At 36.8% G+C, this 23,096-nt stretch overlaps 1 protein-coding gene across 1 annotated transcript in view; it reads left to right on the top strand.

Annotated features, from left to right (window-relative positions):
- The window catches only part of LOC105388728 (neuropeptide SIFamide receptor), a 51,043-nt gene extending 39,667 nt beyond the window's left edge, over positions 1 to 11,376 (top strand). Inside the window, exon 3 of the mRNA XM_048621794.1 lies at positions 10,608 to 11,376. Within this exon, the coding sequence (XP_048477751.1) occupies positions 10,608 to 11,376 (769 nt within the window). The remainder of the gene's footprint in view (positions 1 to 10,607) is intronic.
- The last annotated feature ends 11,720 nt before the right edge of the window (positions 11,377 to 23,096 follow it).

Below are 23,096 nucleotides of genomic sequence, written 5' to 3'. Positions count from 1 at the left end.
GTTCCAAGAAGCAATGCAAAGGGATTGTTTGTTTAATTTATATGTTTTCTTGTAATTTGGACCGCGTGACGTTGATGCACATACAACCGCGGTTACTGTATGAGTAGGTTTTGGGGTGAACTTTGTTTAGGCCACCTTTTCTAGGCCCCTCCCTGGATTTGGGAAGGCAGTGCGTCCCTGAATAGGGCTGCCTTGTCACCAGGCGTGCTGCCGAGCTCGTCCTCTCACCACCATGAGTCCGAAGAACGACCACTCTCGCCTGATCGCCTACGTGTAGCTTCCAGCTAGAGCCGATATTCCATCAAGATACGACTCTACCACCAGTACACTATCGCCGCAGGACTTGGTTTTTGAAATCGGAGTCTTTCTAAAGCCTGAGGTCATCTGCGCGTGAATAGATTTCAGTGAGTAAGCGGTTGCGCTGGTGCAGACTCACTCTCTCGTCCTAGCTTCCCTGGGACCAATGGAGCAGTTGCCCGCCACGACTGGAGGAAAGAAGGATGCAGTTTCTAGCCGCCGGTTTCCCTGACCTCTACCGGACGCCCTTCAGGCCTTCCACGATGCCTTGCTACCCCGCCATGTCCGCCAGCATAAGTCGCTTATCAGCCTTTAATGTGCCTTCTATGCCGGGGCAGTCTTTGTGAGTTACACGAGAGGTTTCCGTGATGCACCACATGTTTCATGCCCGTGTGGCGAGGCTTGCCTCTTCCGCCAGATAAGCCGTGTTGACACCCAGTGTCTCCGCCTTCTCCACCGTTGAGGTCTTCACCCGTAACCCTGGGCACGGGTTCTGCGCTATACCCCGCAGGCCTGGGTCCCTGGACGAACTCAGCCACCAGCTCACTCCGGCCTACTGAAGAGAGAGGTGCCCACCCCCGCGACGTGGACGCGCCGAACAGGAGCTACCCCAGTGGGGCTCAGAGAAGGTGTCTCTAGTCCCCCTGGGGCCGGGTTAATGATCTTGTATGTTACCAAGACCAAAAGCAGACTTAGCCCTAAAGTGTCATCAATCAAGAACACGTCTCATATTAAACGTCAAGCGGTGGGCAAGTAGTTGTGGTCGTATTAGGATAAATGCTCTTTTTTGTTGCAGGGTCATTGACCTTGTCGTTAGCCGTTAGCAATAAGTGGCAGTCTTCATCAAAAACAATAGATTTGTATCAATTTGTACTAACAATAAGCTTTCAGACATTGGTTTTAAACATACTTTTGCAGATAAAGGCAATAGTTTATATAGTTTTGTATAAAATAAAATAATAATATGTAGGTGCAGAATTACTGGTATTATTTACATAAATATTTTATAGGAATTAAATCATTAGCATTGACTTTAACGGCCTCCAATGGTCTAACGGAAGATTATGCAAAAATAACAAATAATTACATCATCAAAATTATAACGGCGCAATTACAACAACTGCGGTTCACAATTACAGTAATTCGACCTTGCTAACGATTTACTTAGCGATTAGAGGTTAATACCTAAGTACCTTACTCGAAATTAGTTAAATTTCATTTTCATAGGTGGTACCGTACCTACTCGTAAGTTAGGACACCAAAATTAAGGCGATTGTTACGCGGGCGAACAAGCGCCGCCAATAATTATTGAAAAAAATATATAGGTATTGAAATAACATTAAAAAAACCGGCAGTACCTACTATCTTAAAAAAATGCACTAGTATACTAGGTAACAATTCCAACGATTACCTCAAATTCATTTTTGGTTTACGTACTCATACTTAGGTAACAACTCAAAAACATGAAAATAAGATTAGGTAAGTACCTCTGTAATAGAAGCCATAATCTTGTCAACCACAACCTATGTAGCTTGGCGCCTCCTATGTATCTCTAATTAATACGGTGTTTGTGTACTTACTATCTATTCATCACTACACCGCCTAAAGCGACAGGAGATAATTAATTTATCAACATCCAAGTTATGTAAATTATCAATAAGCTGCCGTCTAAATTACCAAGGCTTTATACTTTTGAGATTTGAGATGGTATCTCGGTATCGTTCTAAACTTACATTATCCTACTTAACTGCCACATAGAAGAAAAAATCAAGGTGTCAAAAATATATTATCATAGTCTGACAAACGATAATGTCTACGCCAATTCATTCATTGCTTTTAGTTCATTCGCTCGCATATTACGTTCAATAATTAGTTCATTCAATAGATCAATCACTCACTCTCTAAACGCCTCAACCGATTGTCGGGTCAATAAACTCTGTAAATTTAAATAATTCTAAATAGAAATAAACAGCAAGATTACTTGAAGAAAGCAAATTCTTTTATTTCTTGTTCTATACAAGAAAATTGGCGACCGTGACAGGACCTGCAATCGTTCAGAATCCACAGATAACGAGAAAATTCCAACGACAACGAGGTCACAAAAAGGTCGAACGCCACGCTGACGTAAAAAACACGCCACGTGCAGCATCTCGCCTTTCGGCTACTTCACAACAATCTAAGCTCCACGAAGATCAAATTCAAAAACAGAAGCAAGAAAATAGAAGAAGAAAATCGAAGAAGAAATTCGAAATCGAAAACTTGAAAATCGAAGCTATCACGTGTCAGTTGCCACGCCAACCAGCCAGCAGCCGCCGCCCCTGCTCCAGCCAGCAGCCGCCGCCCCTGCTCCAGCCAGCCGTCGCCGCCCCTGCTCCAGCCAGCAGCCGCCGCCCCTGCTCCAGCCAGCAGCCGCCGCCCCTGCTCCAGCCAGACGTCGCCGCCCCTGCTCCAGCCAGCAGCCGCCGGCCCTGCTCCAGCCACACGCCCTGGTCAACGGAAGATCAACCCAAAAGGCGCCGCAGCACCTGAGCCAACTAATTTAACACGTGAGCTCCTTCCATTTTATCCTTCCTTTCCGCCCCTTTGGCCTGTGTGATCTGGATCTTAGTTTCTCGTTTGCCTACTCAGGTACTCAGATACCATTCTACCTAATCTAGTAACATAGGTTACTTATTATAACCTAAAAGTTTGTACAATCATTCTTTCCAAAATTGCCTACGTGGGTACCCTTTTTACCTACCAAATTAACTTACTTTCATACCAATCCATCTAATTACCCCGCTATTCCTCATTGCAAGGCTTAGCTTAGCTTTTATTTTGCTAAATAGCCACTTTCAAAGTACACTTTTACTTTGACATATTTATTATTTTCATGTAGTTACCTAAAGCAAAGCTACAAGCTAATTACTTATTTAAATACCTTAAGTACTGTTCTACCCAGGACATATTATTACTTTAGCCTCATTGAAACACTTTGTACCTTGTTATATACCTACTTAATTTGTGAGTCGTAGAAGTTTATTTTATTTATCCTGCTTAGAATTCCCGATGATGAAAATAAAGGAGGTCTGAGGGATAAATAGAAAAGGAAAATTTACTTGACACTGCATCTTACATCTCGGTTTGGCATCCACTGTACCTATTTACTTATAATATTCATTTAATTCAACGCTTCATAACCTAGGTATCTAGGTACTTAATTTATTCTATAAATAGAACTCGTAAGTTCACTAAAGGCTATTCACAACATTTCATAATTTAACTTTTACATTATTTGCAATAAGTACTTATATAAAATAGACATAACAAGTACATACCTACCTAAGATTTCGCAACAATCCATTTCAGCTAGCACAAGGCAACAGCTGTTCATTGCCAAGGTCAAGTCACTGCCTGGGAGCCGTCGAGCCCCGCTGTCGCCGTACCTGTACCAGGCGCTGCCAGACAGTCGCGACGCACGCCGGAGGAACAAAGCGAGGAGCGTAACGTACCCTTATTTACGTAAACTTCTTCTCTGTTTGTTTATTTAATTTTAAGCGTCATGGCTGAATTAATTAGACTAAATAACAAACGAAGTTCAATAAAGGGACGCATAACAATATTTAAAAAGTATATTGATCTTTTAGCTTCTTTCGAAAAAATGCCTACGCTTGAAATTGGTAAACTTACATTGAAATTGTCTAAATTTGAAGCGTTATTCAGTGAATTTGACTCGTTGCAAGATGAAATAGAACAGTTAAACAGTGATAATCTAACATTAGAGTTGTCCGAGCGTGATCAAATTGAACAAAGTTTTTATCATTGCATAGCAACTGCTCAAGCCATTATTCGCGAGAGTACATCTTTAGAAGAGGTCGCTGACGTCTCTAATGTTACAGTTCAACAATGTAACAATCATGATGATCAAGAATCGTTAGGTTTCAGATTACCTACCATTCAAATACCTAAATTTGACGGATCTTATTACAAGTGGTTGGAATTTCGTGATACATTCAACTCTTTGGTTCATTCTAATAGTAAAGTAAATGATATTCATAAATTCCATTATTTGAACTCGTACCTTGAGGGCGATGCAGCTCGCGTTATCAGTAATTTTGAGGTAACTAGCGACAATTATGCGGAAGCTTGGAAAATATTGTGTGACCGCTATAATAATAAGCGGCAATTAGTGAACAATCATTTAAAGTCACTTTTTAACATCCAGCCTTCAACGCGTGAATCTGAAAGGGCCCTAAGATTTATTATTGATCACGTGACTAAAAACTTGAGGGCTCTAAATACTCTGGGTCAACCTACTCTCCAGTGGGATACATTAATCATATTTATGGTCACGGCGAAGCTGGATAGTAATACTTCTATTAAATGGGAAGAACATAGAAATTTATTATCAGACTTACCCACTTTAAATGAATTTTTAAATTTTCTGAGAAACCGCGCTGACGTTCTAGAAACGGTTCAAAGAAATAAACAAGATAAGGATAGGCATGCATCCGAGAACAACAACATTCCATTCCGGCATAAATCTCAAAGCTCTTTCATTGTTTCACAAGAACGCCTTCCTTCACAACCGCTTCAATGTGTCATTTGTAAAGGTTCACATCGCATTTTCGATTGTAATTCCTTTAAAAATAAATCACCCGAAGAAAGATTAACGCAGGCCATAGGTCTTAAGCTTTGCCATAACTGTCTCAGGCCAGGCCATCACACACGTCAGTGTAGACTAAACGGAACATGCCGCATATGTAAAAGGCGACATAATACATTCTTACATCAAAATAACATTCAAAATACAACAACTGAAGTCACAGGTGAAAACAATGTCACACCCAGTCAATCAGAATCAGTTTCATTGACGGCTACATCTTCTAGTGAAACCTTATTGTGCACCGCTTTAGTAGATTTAATAAATCCAAACACAACCGCAGTTACAACCGTTCGTGCCTTGCTGGACAGCGGAAGCCAGTCTTCTTTCATAACAGAAAGTCTCAAATCTAAACTTAATCTGACTTCTCAGCATTCCGACACGCACAGCATCATAGGTATTGGAAACACTAAATTGAGCCTAAATTCCGAACGATGTGTCGTACAATTAAAATCAAAAAATGATTCATTTAACGTTTTACTTTCTTGCTTAGTCTTGCCTCACATTTCAGACGGACTACCTAAAACACACATAAACATAAAACATCTTGATTTGTCAAATTTTCAATTAGCGGACCCTACATTCAATGTACCATCGGAAATTCAAATGCTTATAGGCGCCGACCTGTTTTGGGATTTGATTGGCTCAAAGCAACACAGTCTAGGTCCCAACAACCCAATATTACGCAGTTCCAAACTAGGTTGGTTAATTTCCGGCCCAATTATACAAAATAATTCAAATAAAAATTCTACATTTTGCAACTTTGCTATCTCAAACGCGGAGTTACATGACGAACTCACTAAATTTTGGGAACTAGAAACCTTTTATAAAAATCAACCTCATTTATCTGAGGAAGAAAAACTTTGTGAGCAACATTTTATTGCCAACACAGAACGTCTACCTAATGGTCAGTTTTCAGTTAAATTGCCTCTAGTCGATAGCCCGGATTGCTTAGGCGATTCATATCCAATGGCCAAGAAGCGATTTCTCAATTTAGAAAATCGTTTCAATAAACAACCGGAAGTCAAAAAAATGTACACAGAATTTATACACGAGTATGCCGAATTAGGTCATCTTACGGAAATTGATACTAAAAATATCGGTGACACATACTTTTACCTCCCCCATCACCCTGTCATAAGAGAAAAGAGCGAGACAACACGATTAAGAACAGTTTTTGACGCCAGCGCCAAAAGTACATCAGGATTGTCCATAAACGACCTCCAAATGACTGGTCCTAACATACAAGACTCCTTATTCAGCATCCTGATTCGATTCAGGCAGTATAAATATGCTCTGTCAGGAGATATAGAAAAAATGTACAGAGCAGTATCTCTGCATCAATCAGATCGTGACTTACAGCTAATTCTCTGGCGTGACAGTGAAGACAAACCTTTACAAACATTACAATTGAACACTGTCACATACGGTTTCTCAAGCGCGAGTTTTCTAAGTACGCGCTGTCTTTGGCAGGTAGGTGAAGAATGCGAGAATAAATTTATTAAAAACATAATTCAACACGATTTCTACGTTGACGACTTGTTAACTGGCTCGGATTCCGAAAAGGAATTAAGCGATATAAAAGACTCTGTCTCAGAGGCTTTAGCTAAGGGTGGGTTTCATTTACGCAAATTTCGCTCGAACTCATCCAATTTATTACCACATGATTCAAAAAATAAAAACTTCATGATTAGCTCTACCGACAGTACACTTGGTTTAGGCTGGGACACATCATCTGATCAATTGAATTTTCCATTCAAGGTGGCATCTATCGATGTTGACAACTCTATTGTCACCAAACGTAGTATCTTGTCAGCCTCACTTAAAACCTTCGATCCCCTTGGTTTATTGTCACTATTTACAATAATACCAAGAATTCTTATACAACAGTTGTGGTCATTAAAGATAGATTGGGACATGCCCGTTCCTGAAGATATAAAGAAAGCGTGGAAAACATTTATAGACAACTTTAAATATTTCGAAATGTTAAAATTACCCAGACAAGTATTGTGTAATAATCCAAAATCGATTGAAATGCATGCATTTTGTGATGCATCTCAACGTGCATATGGCGCATGTGTATATATAAAATCCGAAGATTCACAGGGACACGTAGAAGTTCACTTAATATCAGCAAAATCTCGCGTAGCTCCTATCAAAGCTTCAACTATTGCCCGTCTTGAACTAAATGGTGCTTTATTAGCTGCACAATTAAGCCATGCTGTAACTCAAGCGCTTCGTTGCCCAATAACACGACATATTCATTGGACTGATTCCACTATCGTCCTAGGATGGTTGAAGTTTAAGACAACAACTAGCAAATTGAAAATTTTCGTTGCAAATCGAGTAGCGGAAATATTAGAACTTACAGATCTTTCCTCGTGGCGCCATGTGCCTACAGCGCTAAACCCTGCAGATCTAGTATCCCGCGGCGTAGATCCCAAGGCCGTGAATGAAATCAAACTCTGGTGGGAAGGCCCCTCATTTCTATTAAAACCAGAGCATTGTTGGCCAGACACACAATCTCAGCAAGATGAGATAACTGTTCTACCGGAAGTAAAAGTTCTTTCGGTACAAACCGTTGAAGAACCATTTTTATTTCATCGTTATTCTAATTTGAAGGTTCTTCAACGAGTCGTGGCGCAAATTCTAAGATTTTACAACAATTGCAAATTTCCTAACAATAAAATTAACATTTCATGTCCATTGCAAGTCACAGAGCTTGAAAATTCATTAAAAACATTAATTAAAATGGCACAGAAAACGTCGTTCAACAGGGAACTATTAATTTTATCTAAAAATCAACCACTCAGTTCAAAGTCATCTCTGTCTTCACTTAGCCCCTTTCTTGACTCGGACGGCATTATTCGTGTTGGTGGAAGAATAGCAGCTTCAGAATATAGCTACGATAAGAAACATCCCATACTTTTACACGCTAATCACACTTTGACAAAACTCATATTTGAGCACGAACATGTCATGTTAATGCATGCTGGTCCACAACACCTTTTAACTTCCATACGTGAAAGGTTTTGGCCAATAGGTGGTAGAAATCTTGCTCGACGCACTGCTCGTTTATGTTTTATTTGTCGAAGAGTCAGAGGTAGAACAATGAATAACGTAATGGGCAATCTTCCAGCAGAGAGACTCACACCTGATTATCCTTTTAATGTAGTCGGCTTAGATTTTGCTGGTCCATTCATGATAACCGACCGAAAGGGTCGTGGATGCAAAATAACAAAATGTTATTTATGTATATTTGTATGTTTCAAATATAAGTGTATACATTTGGAGACAGTTAGCGAACTATCTAAAGATGCATTTATCTTAGGTTTAAAGAGATTCTGTGGACGCCGAGGCAAACCGCGTCAAATCAACTGTGACAATGGTACAAATTTTGTTTCCGCATGTAAAGAAATAAATTCTTTTCTAGAAACCTACAAAGACCCCATATTTGATTTTGCAGCCGATGAAGGCATTGAATTTCGCTTCTCTCCGGCGTACGCTCCTCACTTTGGAGGCCTCTGGGAAGCGGGTGTAAAATCGGCAAAATTCCACATATCCAGAATATTAGGGAAAACTCATCTAACTTACGAGGAACTATCTTCTTTGTTCACACAGGTCGAAGCTATCCTAAATAGTCGACCTCTTTGCCCCTTAAGCCCCTCTCCTGACGACTATTCCCCCCTCACTCCCGCTCACTTTCTCATCGGCAGGCCCTTCACGTCGCTTCCCGCACCGTGCCTGCTGGAGCACAACACCAACCGCCTGGACAGATACGAGCGGCTCGAACAATATAAGCAACACTTCTGGCAGCGATGGACCAAAGAATACATCTGTGAACTCCAACAAAGAACCAAATGGCGTGTCAAATGCAAGGATCTGCAACTGAATGACTTAGTCTTACTGAAGGATGACTCACCACCCCTCAATTGGAGACTTGGGAGAATCGAAAAACTGTTTCCCGGATCAGACGGCATACCACGTGTAGCTGAGGTCGCAACTTCAAGGGGAATCGTGCGCAGAGCATTAAATAAGATATGTTTGCTTCCCACACCTGAAGACACTACAGACTCTTGAAAACTTTTAGTTTTCAACGCCCGGGACTATGTCTACGCCAATTCATTCATTGCTTTTAGTTCATTCGCTCGCATATTACGTTCAATAATTAGTTCATTCAATAGATCAATCACTCACTCTCTAAACGCCTCAACCGATTGTCGGGTCAATAAACTCTGTAAATTTAAATAATTCTAAATAGAAATAAACAGCAAGATTACTTGAAGAAAGCAAATTCTTTTATTTCTTGTTCTATACAGATAATATTCTGCATTCTACTCCTACAGCTACAAATTTTACCCAACACAAACCAGAAACCAGAAACTCATATTTATCTATTCAGATGTCATTAATAACCCCTAAGATGGTTGAAAAAGAATGAGAAAACGATAATTTTGATCAATTTTCCGCAATCGACACGGCTGAGTTCAGCTTACAACTTCCCACTGGCGATGGCGGAATAAAATGTAATGACATAAGCGGATAGCGGTTGTATTATCGAGGAAATCTTACGAGTATATCCACGCGGGAAAGGCAAAAATGACTAAGCGCATATTTTTTTATAAATTACTACGCTTAAATTTTAGAACACATATTATACAAAAAATGGCACGTAGTATTTTTTGCCTTTCCAGCATCGAAGTAATATCCTGGGTGAACCCTGGTCGGTTAGCAGGGCGCGGCGGCGGCGGCGGCGGCGGCGGCGGCGGGCGTCTGTCTGTAGTGGACATAAGGACATGTTTCAAACAGCTCTATTACTCTACAGGGCAATTCCCTGTTAGTACATCTACAATTTTATGGCAAACACGAGTATTGTCGAGACAGCCGAACGAAGGTGGACCAAATGTTTCGTGTTATTTACGGAAAATATTATGCCTTGCTATTTTTAACCGACTTCAAAAAAAGGTGGAGGTTTTCAATTCGTCGGGATCTTTTTTATCAGATTAGATTTCAAAGCATATTTTTGGACCAAAGATGTTTTAAACAAACCAAAAGAAAATATTACTGTTATAGGTAGCTCAAACTACCGCAAATAAGCATAAAACGCGATTATTTATTGACATGTTTCATCTTTGATATTACAATAGATATGATAATTTTATTTCCGGAGTGTCAAACTGATCCGTGGATGATCTTTATTTCAGTGTGGCCCATGAAAAGATCTCTTTTACTATGTATAACCAAGACGAGGTTTATTTTATTGTCCATTTTCAGGTTTATATCTAGGTATATTATTATGGTCACATTTGCTACAGCCTCTAACTTGGGCTGTAACGATCTTGCTTGTTTTCGCCGTCGTCCAATTATTCCGTGTTAGTGAGCCACTGTTCCGCTCAACTTTATTCTTAGTCTCGGACAATTTCCTGCAGCTCAGAGCGAAAACACTGAAATCTGACGAACTTTTCTCCCGTTAACTAATATTGCAGAAAACTTTACGAAGATGTTATGACGCGAACATTTTCAGACTGTACTAAATAGTTGAACGACTCTATCAACAACTACTGTTTTACGAGTATCTATCGTTATCACGATTTTACGTCTTCCGAACTGTGAATACGCATTGGATCCACTTCACGACAGAAGACTAAAGTGGTTCATTTGTTTACAGGTTCCTGGCGATCTGGTGGCCGCTGAAGTGCCAGATCACGAAGCGGCGCGCTCGGCTCATGATCGTGTTCATCTGGATCTTCGCCATCCTCGTCACCATCCCCTGGGTGTTCTCCTTCGACCTGGTCACGGTCTTCGAGGACAACCCGCACGTCAAGCTCTGCCTCGACGTCTGGCCCAACCCCCTCAGCGAGGTCCTCTACTTCGTCATCGGCAATCTCATCTTCTGCTACATCCTGCCGATGCTTCTCATCACCATGTGCTATATCCTCATCTGGATCAAGGTCTGGCGGCGTGATATACCTTGTGAGACGCAAGACGCTCACATGGAGAGCATGCAGCAGAAATCTAAGGTGAAAGTCGTGAAGATGCTAGTAGCAGTGGTTATCCTGTTCGTCCTGTCGTGGTTCCCGCTGTACCTGATCTTCGCACGGATCAAGCTCGGCGGCGCGATCCAGAAATGGGAGGAGGACATGTTCCCGATCGTGACGCCGCTGGCGCAGTGGCTCGGCGCGTCCAACTCGTGCATAAACCCGATCCTGTACGCGTTCTTCAACAAGAAGTACCGGAAGGGCTTCGTGGCCATCATCAAGAGCCGCAAGTGCTGCGGGCGGCTGCGGTACTACGAGACCATCGCGCTGCAGTCGTCGAGCACGTCCACGCGCAAGTCCTGGCACTACAACAACAACACGCACGCTTCCATCACGCGCCGCTCGCCGCCTGTTGACAAGAACAACGTGTCATTCATCTTCAACAACACGGGCGTGTAGAGACTGGGGTAGTGCAGCTGGCCTCACCCCGCGCCCCGCGCCGCCTCCGCGCCCCCGCGCCCCGCGCAGCCCCTGCGCTCGCCCGCCCGGCGGCCGGAGAACACAAACCATATCGACGACTTTTGTATGCTTCTAAAGAGGTATTTTATGAGTTCCACAGTTTGATGTTGTCGCGTGCGAAATCTTGGTGTTTATTGTAAGTAGGCTAAATTTAAGAGAACATAATCAGTGGATGTCTTTGAGAACTAAAGTAATAGTAATGTGTAATTTTTATACGTAAGTTGTTTATAGAGGAGAAGATTTTATTTTTACACTTTGATGTACGTTGGTTAGAAGATGAACGCACACGGCGCATTGTTAAATATATTCTTGTCCTTTTATTTATATAAATTTCACAGAGTAAAAGAAATTTAATTTTCATTAATACTACTTTAAAAAATTCTGATAATTATTTATTGTTTATTACGTTTAATTAATACTACTTATTAGGTTTTCGGACACTATAATGGTACATATTTATCGATTTCTGATGAATGTAAAGTGTTTACTTTCATAAAATAATATATATCTCTTCGCTTCTCAACAAGTAAAATAAAATTAACTACAGTACAAAGTAAAACATTTAGTAGAATAAGCTTTTTTATATTAAAAAAATAAGCGTACTAATATTAATAACCCAAAAATATCAAATACACAAAAATATCGACGTACAATATAAACTTATTATAGCGAAGATTTTACCAAATTGATTTTATTAATACACATATAAGTATATATTTATATTAAAATTATTAAACATTTATAAAACATACCTACATAGCAGTAATATTTTATACAATTTAATAGTAACTTTACATGAGTTCAAATTTTATTTGTAACAAATACTAAATTCCATTATCTATAAAATATAACAAAACCTACCAACATGAAATAAAAATTGGAACAGTGATTGTAAACAAATACAGAATTCAAAATCAGATACGTGTCCACAGTAACACAGTTTAAAATAAAAGTTGTAAAATTTAATATCGAAAACATTTGAATTAGCCAGTTGGTTTTTCATTTTAAATTAAAAATAGATCACACATTGTTTGTATATTTTATAAAGTAACAAATACATTATAAAACTAATTTACGAGATATTATGTAAAAATAAGTAAACTAACTAAGCCTTACAAAATTAGTGACTAAAAAATTAAGCACAAGCTGTGTGGTGATTGAAAATAGTAATAAATAATAATTGTGAATACTCGTATACATAATACCTACCTAATTATATTGTAGACAATTAAGTTGCTAACGGTTTAATGTTGTCTATGTATATAAAGATTGCGTCTTAAAAATACGAAGATTATTTATTTAATGTAATAAATTTAATCGCATTGAAATCACACAACAGCATGCACTAAATACGTTCGCACATATTTCAGAATGCCATGAAGCGTATGCATCGTAGGTACATACATTGTATGTACGGTCATGTGCAGAGAAACCTGACCCCCCTCCGATAGTAACAATGCTTCTGAGAGGGGTCAGATTGATTTGCCTTATACTGTACGATGAATAGTAGGATAGCTCAACCGTCAGTGACACAGAGGACCGAGTGTAGGTTTTTCTTAATCGATCCAGCAGTGAAAATCGACACAAATTGGTATGGCGATGGCGCCGAGCTAGTGCGGCGCATATGCCACTAGGTGGCGTTTCTTCTGCGCTATGCTATGCAAATTCACGTTTACTCGTTACTACTCGAACGGCGTAAAAACTTGCACTCCGCTTTCAGAAAAGAAACAGTTTGAAAACTTTATACATAATATATAAAAATATATTTTACACCTTATTTGATGTTGTAATGGTGTTGATTATCGTATTATAATATGAAATACCTAATATCCCTACAATGGGCCAGGGGTATGCCGCTTAAAATGCACAAAAGTTTCAAGAAGTAGGTATATAATTAGTACTTAATTAGTTTAAACATTATAATCCGTATTTAGATTTACGGATAAATAAATATTTTTATTATTTAAAACCTTATAAAACATCAATATGTGTTTTTGTGTGTAAAAAAAATTACGTACAAAAACCTAATCATTATACAATAGATTTTCGTTCGTTAAAAATATGAACACAAGAATTGCATTTTTATTGCAGCATCAATCAAATTATTTCTCTATCAAAATTAAGATCGAATTTAAGCAAAATTTTAAATAACAATTAATTTAAGAGTCAGTATAGGCAATAATAGCATAATTTTATGTAGTAAGTATTAGAATAATTTTCAATTTAAAATTGACAAAACATATTTTTATACTTCAGCAAAGAGAGTAACAATTTTTTACAAAATATTGATCTTCAAGATCACAAAAATGGTCAAAAGAAAGTAAATTTTAACTTGAAATCATGGCTTTACTTCTTCATACTGAATTTCAAAAGATGTAATGTATGTAGATATACATAAAAATAATATATAATGCATTCCGCATATACCTACCTAATGAATATTTAAATATACCTAATAATAAAATACTTACCAGCTCCCATAACAATATCAATAATTAATATCTATCGAATATCTGTCGAATCTTAATAATTTATCTAATTATGAACATTGAATGAAACTACAAAATCCATTGGACTGAATCTGGCCTTAACTGTAATCAAGGGTATTTCATATGAAACATGGCATTGTGGATAAAACTGCCAGATTCGGCCCACAGGTAGTAGATACCGGTTCTAGGTACCTACCAGAGCAGCGATCACAGGATTCGAAACTACACTAACATATGGAAAAAGAATAGTATCGTCAACTGTCACAGTCAAAATGTAAGGCAAATTTTTCAGTTCCAAAAGTGACATTCGTTTGTGTAGGTATATAGATTCGAAAATAGTATCGAATTCTGTGATCACTGCAAAGTAGTAATTCAATATTTCAAGGAAACAAACCTGAGGGAAGATATTTAATTAATATACATATAGAATGGTAGAAAAACGCTTTGCACTACCTAACTTTGTCAAATAATGAAATAAGTCATATACTTATATTGATTTTGGATCACACATCGGAATGGCACAACATGCAACGGCTATACTTATCTCAAAACTGAAATCATTAAGCGTTAAATATGTAAATATCTTATTTAACCGGCGAATTCGGTTGTTTTATTTCAAATAAAGCATTCGATGAAACACAAGCTTGCAAGACTGATGGCAAGGTTTCCTTCTGAAGGAATATAATTTATTGTGATACCTAAAGGGTTTTTCTTATTGCACTATTTTTGTACAGCTGTCATCGTTAATTGAGTGGATGAATATCAAACTGCCATATGTCACGTCCACGCAAAATTTGGGAAATGGAGGTTTTTGTTTTCTCTATTATTTAATGGTCATAGAACTTGCGCCGTGATTTAATCAGTTCACTTGTGACCTTAAGAATGTATTTTAATAAACAAATCCATTATAACACTCATAGAAAGGCGTAAAAGTTAATAAACAGTTTGGATTTATAGCAGTTTGATATGCCCATACAAGACTTATGCTGTTTTGATATGAGTCATAAGGACTTATAGTTGTTTGAAAAATACTAATATCATGGCCGGACTCAGTAAGACTAATATAGTCTATATTCTATTAAATACAATGAAGTTAATCAACCAAAATTTATCGGTATAAAAGTACCTACCTAGCGTATGCCTACCGTATTATATTCTACCCGATACGGCCCTGTGTTTACTACGAAAAATCTTTGTGTTTGACACGTGGGTTGGAAAAAAAGGGGTTTTAAACTTACTTCGCCATAGTTTTATGTCGTTTTTTTGCTACACTCTTCAATCTGTTTCTTTTCCGAGCTTTATCAGGGTCCACAATCATTTGGAATTTGGATTTGGAGATTGGAATGAATTGGAATGAAAATTCATTCATATTCGTTATAAACCACTGGGAGCACACACCACAGCCTCGAAATTCTCACCAAGTATGACGCCATGTTGAAAAAATTACGCTCTGTGATTGGCCGGAATGGACTTGTGAAAATTTGTAATGCGAAACGGTTAGACTTAAAAGGATTTGAAAAAAACTTACTTTTTTAACGGCTTTTTTCTCATGGATGCCTTGCACTTATTGGAACTTGAAAGGCATAGGCAAACTGAGATTTTAACGGAGAACACGACCAAATCAAAAAGTAAATTTTTCGGGTAGGTGGACATATGGCAGTTTGATATTCATCCACTCAATTCAGTTCTATATTAGATAATTTCTTTGCCAAATCAAAACGCAACACTATAAAATCAACCAAATAATTTTATTTTAGTAAGTTTGGTGTATGTTTATGCATAGAAATGAAGATTCCTAGTCATAGCAAACATTAATTGAAATTGGTATTTATACGTTACTACACCGAGTTACGTGTTTCCTAGAGTAGGTTTAACAAACACTTTTAAGATCATAAATTATATATTTATACTATATACAGCAGTAAGTACTTGTACATACGTTCGATGTAAATGAATTCGTCATTTTATGGTTACCAACCATAGTTTTATTTATAAATGTATAATTGCATAACTGTATTATTGCTATGTTTAATTTGCGTGTTTGGTGTTAGGCGTAGGGGTTAGAAAGTCAAATAGACAATGGGAGACCTGATGATAGCATTGTAAAAGTTTGATCTATTTTGTCGTTTCATAAAAAATGATCAACCAATATAACTACTTAATCAATAAAAAATAATTGTTATAAATATAATCAATCCGTACAATTCCTAATTAGAAGTAAATAGAACACAACATGATATATTAGAAGTTACTCATTCAAAGTTTGTAATTTACATAATAATTATAAATATATAACGTATGAAGAAAATAAATTAAATGTTGAGAAATCTACAATTATAGAATTGTTAGGAAAATTGTATTATAATGTAAAAATTGTGTTGATAGTTTGTGTAAAGTAGGTCGTGAGTATTTTAGGAGTGTTAGGTGTTTAAAGATTTTTTAGCAAACCACACAAATCAAAATAAATGAAAACTAATAAATGAATATCAACAAAAATAAATATCGAGTATAAAATAAAAACATGACGAGAGGTCGTATAATGGCGATTTGAGAAAAAGTTTTAACTTTTTATCGCGAGTATTCCTTATATACGTGGGGATTCATATCTTCTTACATAATATATACTATATATATACTATATATTATGTAAGAAGATATAAATCCCCACGTGTGTAAACAGTGAAATAAATCGCCGAAAAAGAAAATCCCATTGTTTGTTCGTGTTACTCGGGCGAATGTTTGCCAAAACAATGTCGTAAAAATTGCGTATGTACAGGTTGTTCTCTGAAACTAGGAGTAACACGAGCCAGCGTAAGCCAGAATACAAACCGTAATGAAAAAGCTGAATATGTAAATAATTGGTGACGTCGGGTAGATTCGTAATACTGTATAACATTGATTCAGTTAATTTATATGTATAACTACCTATATATAATTTTATTATATTTTAATATTTTATTAAGACAATGAACACCATAATACTAATACTGATAATAACTATAATGAAAGCACACGCTTCGACAGTTACAATGTTATTTATTTATTAAAATTTTGTATTATTGTAATTAAAGCTGAAAGTTTATTTAATTAATAGGTAGTTAGTTGTCCTGATATGTTTGTTCTTTAGTGGTGGTAGTAACGGGACGCAATAATAGTAATATATGGTTTTATATCAACAACTAATTACTTCTGTTTGGATGTAGATTTATGTGTCTTGTAAGAGGCTTATAAGCAAAATCAATTTTACCAACATATCAGTGATTGTAACCTCATCTTATTTGGAATCACTAAGATTTGTTGTAATATTATGCAATTGCATCAGTTTTTGGCAGACTTTTCACTTGCTAGGTTTTACTACTTATTTAGGTTTTCATATTTGGAATATTTAATTGTTTTACAACGCAGTAAATTTTATAAAATAAATCCACACAAAAACCTAAAAACATTGTTTACGAAAGTAGGTAATTTTAAAAGTAATTATATTTAATTTTTATATAATAATTTACCAATACACATTATCAACAAGTAGATAAATTACAGTATTTTCAAACTTATACTTACTTTATTTTATCTTTGTAATTATTTTATTGACTTTGTTTATTAATAAACTTTATGTACGAAATAGTAGTCTGTAAGAATGGTTTTCAACGACGTTGCTATAGCTAGAAGGTAATGTAAGGAAATGGTTGTCGCCTTCCATACAGAGCCTGCCTATAATATGACGTCATGGCTTGAGATAAAACAGAGGACGTTGAACTTTTCGTCACAAATAAGAAAAGTGATAAGTCATCGAATATATAAGAGAAAGGGACAGTGAGAAAAGTTATGTTATGTTATTTTATCACTCAAAGAGTAATAGTGCAAATGTTGGTTTTCAATGTTCTCGGTGATTCTTTTTGCAATATATTTATAAGAAAATAAGTTAAAATGATACATTTGGTGACTTAAAGTTGTGTTTGTGTGTTTTTATACCTAGATACTTACGTTTAATAATTTAACGACTACTACATCTACAATAATATATTAGAAAAAGCTTGTCTAGTCGAGCATAAAGCATACTTGTTTTAGTAACTATTTTCCACACAGTAAGAAGTACCTATAGTTTTGTTTGTTACTATAAATAGTTGTGTGAATTTCATATGGATATCTATATAATTATATATAAACCAAAGCAAGGTTATATTATACCGTTTTGCATTTGATTGATACTTGTATACTTAAAAGATACCGAACACTACTAGGAATACCTTAAATAAATTGAATGTAAAAATTATCGTAGTCTTTCTTTTATCCTCTTTTACAAAAAATCTACCTACTTACCTGAGTTAGAATATAATAGTGGCTTAGTATAAATCTACTTATTTCAACTAGTATCGACAATCAGACATCATTTTAAAAATTATGCAAATGTTTTTATTTATCTTTTAAATATTTTTTGGATTTTATTGGAGAATATATCTTGTGAGGCAAGACTGTTGCTTCAGATCATATTATTATAAACCTTTTAAATTTTCTTCTAAAAACAGTTAACCAGTTAAATGTTAACATAAAAAAACACGCACTCACGCCTTGTACTAATGTACTCCCTTGCGGGGTAGGCCGAGGTGCATTGCTGCACCCACTTTTCGCCAGAGTGTTATGTTAGTCCCAATGTTAACATAAATAAGTGAAAATTCCATTCCAATAATTAGGTACCTACGCGTTTATTCCATTTATAAAACACAATTAATTTAAAAATGTATTCTCTTAAAAGTCCCAAAATATGCGGAGAACACAAAGTGGTTTTATTGAATTTCACGTTGAATATGCAACGGAGAGAGACGAGCGTTCTTAGCGGAATAATTAACTAGAACTATCCGGCTCAGGAACGCTCACATAGTGTCTATTTAGAGGTATACATATATTATATACTAGCTGTTCCCGCGCGCTTCGCTTCGCCTTACAAAGTTTTCCCGTGGGAATTCCGGGATAAAAAGTAGCCTATGTTCTTTCCCAGGGTCTAGACCGTATGTATACCAAATTTCATTCAAATCCGTTCAGTAGTTTTGGCGTGAAAGAGTAACAGACAGACAGACAGACAGACACAGTTACTTTCGCATTTATAATATTAGTTAGGATATGATATGGTATATAGGGTGTTGCAAAAGTGATATAGTAAGCTGATTAGTGACTCAGAGGTTAATTTGGAAAAACGTTGGATCTATGCCTTGAAAATACGTGTTTTTTTAGTGTTGGTCATTTGAATTTTTTATCATGGTAAAACACTACTTACCTGTGTTTTAAGAATTTACAAAACCGTGGATCCTAAGTTGTTTAGATCGAAGAGCTGGGTCACCCTTAGGTACTATACCACTTTTGAAACAGCCTGTATAGGTATGTAGTACCTAGAAGCCTTAGTTGCTAGGAAGAATACAACCGATATCGATTTCCGATACCAAAACTCATCTGTCTATGGGTTCATATAGATGTATACTGGTACTAACTAATAGTCAGTCTTGTCTGAATCGTATGTGCTATTCTATTCATGAAGATTCGTGTTTCCGAAGCTACTATTTGTAGTGCAGTTCAGCTTAGCAAACTTGATTCTTTCTCGTCACTTATCTCTACAGAGATCAGCTATAGCTATAACTGATAGAGTATATTAGGTAAAGGCAATTTGTTAAATAATATAAAGAGTACCTAACCTTTTTTGCTGCGTTGCTTTTGTTCCTAACAAGACCGATCTCACTCTGTCTATATCCGGGACATGGGTGGGAAACACGTTGGAAATGTACGAGAGACATATTCAGTATTAAAAAAATAGATAAAAGGTAAGCATATCAACTCACTCACGCATTGTATCAATGTTCTCCCTTGCGGAGAGAGAGAGAGGGAGAGAGAGAGAGAGAGGCAGAGGTGCATCGTTGTACTTTACTAAGTTCATATATAGAAAAGTTATAATCTCAGAAGCCTACAGCTTCAATAATTGTACACTACTGAAGTGTATCTAGGCGCTACCGGGAGCGCTGAAGCAAGTCTTAGGCTGAACTGTGCTATTGTCTGAAGTCTATTTGTCTCCGCGCCGCCGCTCCGGAACAATAAGTGTCAAGTGTTCGCTTCCCGGCCGGGGCGCCGGCATTCGCACTTTACGAACTAAGTATTAGTATTATACAGGGTGACACAACAACCATTATAAGCTCTTTACAGTATCATGAGTTTTGTACAGGTCTTGTGAATGACATTGGGTTGTTTTTCCGCATAAATCGTTTTGTTGACATCTGAAATTTTCATAACGTATTTATATAAAGATACAAAGGTACATACATAATGCTGACGACTGATATATGCCCGAAGGGTTAATCAGAAATTACTCGCAAGCAAAATACTAATAATAATATAGGGAGTAATAACTCTTTTTGTAAATGAAATAGCAAAGTCAACGGCTATTAAACATAAATGTCAGATAGGTACCTACTCGTAAGTATTTTGGAAATTTAATCTTGTTTACTATTAGCAGTAATGGACACGTTATCCGATATTGTTACTGTCATTATATTGAAAACAAACAAATACCCACTCTCCAATTTGTAGGTACTCTAGGTACAATAAATAACAATTCTCTTTGTGAAAATAAGTCTGCGTTCCCAGTACTCCAACTCTTTGTCCGTAACAAGGCGCGTAACGATATTGAACGAAGCTTGTGGAATGCTAGTATTAAATAAAGCTGAATCGGTCGATGCGAGCGAACATATAGCCTACTGGGGTCGCAGCCTAATAATAGTAATATGAAAATTCTACAAGGGAAATGCTGAAAGCTCAATAAAAAAATCTTTAGCAGCGAAGTTACTATGTGGCTGAAAAGGTCACAGCTTTTATGACACCGCAGCCGTTAAAAATAGGTCTTTTAATGAAAATTTGTTCCTACCTTCTTTCAAAATAAAGAGAATATCCTAGTAGGTCGTTTAAGTGATTTTGAATCAAAAGTGTCGATCGTGTAAATGTTACAAGTTAAAACCACTTACAAAACTATACGTTAGACATAGACATAGACACATCGTTTATTTACTTAGGTAAGTATATACTTACCTACTTATCCATAAGTTTTCTAACTAGATTTCGAAAATTATTAAGTATGTCCAGCGCTGTTATGTTTTATGTGGATTTATATGGAAGTGGATAACGAAGTGCCTATAAAATTATTTTATAAATAATTAATGACATAAAGCTATATTTTCATAATTCAATAGAACTGGTGTTTATAAATACTAAAAAAACAGTTGAGAGAACTGGTGTTAAATTCGAAAAATAATTAAATTCTAAAAACAAACTACCCGTACCTAAATATTATCATATCAAGCAAGTTCAGAATGTCATTCACCCGAAACAGAAGCGAACCAGTAAAAGAGTGTTTCCACAAATGCGAAGTAAAATGACAATAAATTATTATCAAAGGGTCCTTATCGAGGGTCACAATTGTGCAAACGCTGAAACTACCATTTTATGTAGATTCTCATACAAAATATAGAAAACCCCTTCTTAACATGATAGGATTATGTCGTAAATGCGTGCTTTGGCCGTGAAAATAGTCCGAGGCACTACATTCTTATTATTTTCGGGTAAGAAAGTTCACTAGTGTTAGGGTTATTTTACACATTTAGCATATTTAGGTAGACCCTTAAGTAAGTAGGCAATTTCTAGAACAATCCCTGAATTTGGTGGTTAGGTCTAGGGACTAGGGACGGCTTAGTAAGCTAATACGATAATGAAACAAGTATTTTGTTAACAAGAAGATACGTACACAGTGTACTTATAGGTACCTACATAATGTAAATCGGTAAGTAATAGGTAAATACACCATTTTTTTTAAATTATTTGGTTGAACAGTGTCGTTAAAAATTACAGCTAACATGTTTTAATTACCTTAAAAACATTACGGCTTAAAAACATTATCATCCAAAAAAACTATGCTTTTTTACTATCATAAATTCTCCAATATCCGTCCGCAATTTAAATACCAAAACAAACCAAAGCCATAAAACCTCAAACACTTTCAAGTACAGCCTTGCGACTGGCCGTCAAAGGCTGAAGAAAAAGAAATAAGCCTACACCTCCTTGGCAGAAAACTGCAAAAAAAGGAAAAAGTGCAAACTGCAGCCGTCGGGGCGCGGGGGGATGAGGCATGGTCCCCGGGCGCAGGGGGGGCGCCCATGAACTCAGCAAGTGGGTCAGCAGAGCGGGGACGCTGCACCGACTGCCTCCACACTGCTTCCAGGATGCGAAGCATCCGAGAGGAATGTTTTTATAGGTGGAAGGTATTTGGAAGTAATAATCATCTTTGTGCCAGCCTTGATGAAGGCAGGGAAACGGCAGTGGTTTGGTCACTAATGGGCTTGTCTTGGGTAACCGGTTTGATTCCGAGAGGATTATAAATAATAGTAGGTAAATATTACATTTTGGGGCTTGGGAGTGCTTTTCTGATGTCCCATCATTAAGGTTATAAAGGACAAGGAATTACACGCGACGGCCTTATTCCCAATTAGAAATTCGATAGAACTTAAATCGTGTAGAAGCAATAAAATTTTCGAATAGAATTTGTCTCACGAGTAAAATTTCGCATGATTCTCAGTTTCAATTTACTAAAAATATATAGAGAAATATACCTACACATTTCTTAAGAAATGCTTAAAGTACCTCTAAGACTCTCATGCAGCCAGTAAAACGGAAAACTCAACGGCTGAGCTTCACTTTTAAAACTCTTTAAGTTCACTCGTGGAGGAATAAAATGAGACATTAGGTGGCATAGCAGCTTCAGAAATAGCATAATATGTTTGGCGACAAAATAGAAATAGTGAGTCTTCTACAATACTCGAGCAATGATAAAGTTCCAGTGACATATCACCAAATCACACCTAAACAGAAAAAGGTTCATTAGAATTTAAACTTACCTACATTATAACATCGCATTAGAATATCGCCAACAGCATTTAATAGGTTAATATTGTGTACCTCAAATGTTTTGTTTAAGCTTAAGTACCAATTTTTAAAAATTGTAGCCACAAAATATATTTTTGTGTGGGTGCAACTTCTTTATTGATTGCGAATCTGTTAATTGGATGGATATACCTGAAATTAAGTAAATTTACAATGCTTTCTTAGCTGAATATTTTTTTAAACTTTTAAGTAGGTAATTGT

Source organism: Plutella xylostella, chromosome 6 (assembly GCF_932276165.1).
Source record: "Plutella xylostella chromosome 6, ilPluXylo3.1, whole genome shotgun sequence".
Lineage (NCBI taxonomy): Eukaryota > Metazoa > Arthropoda > Insecta > Lepidoptera > Plutellidae > Plutella > Plutella xylostella.
This window is presented reverse-complemented; position numbering and strand designations above follow the sequence as displayed.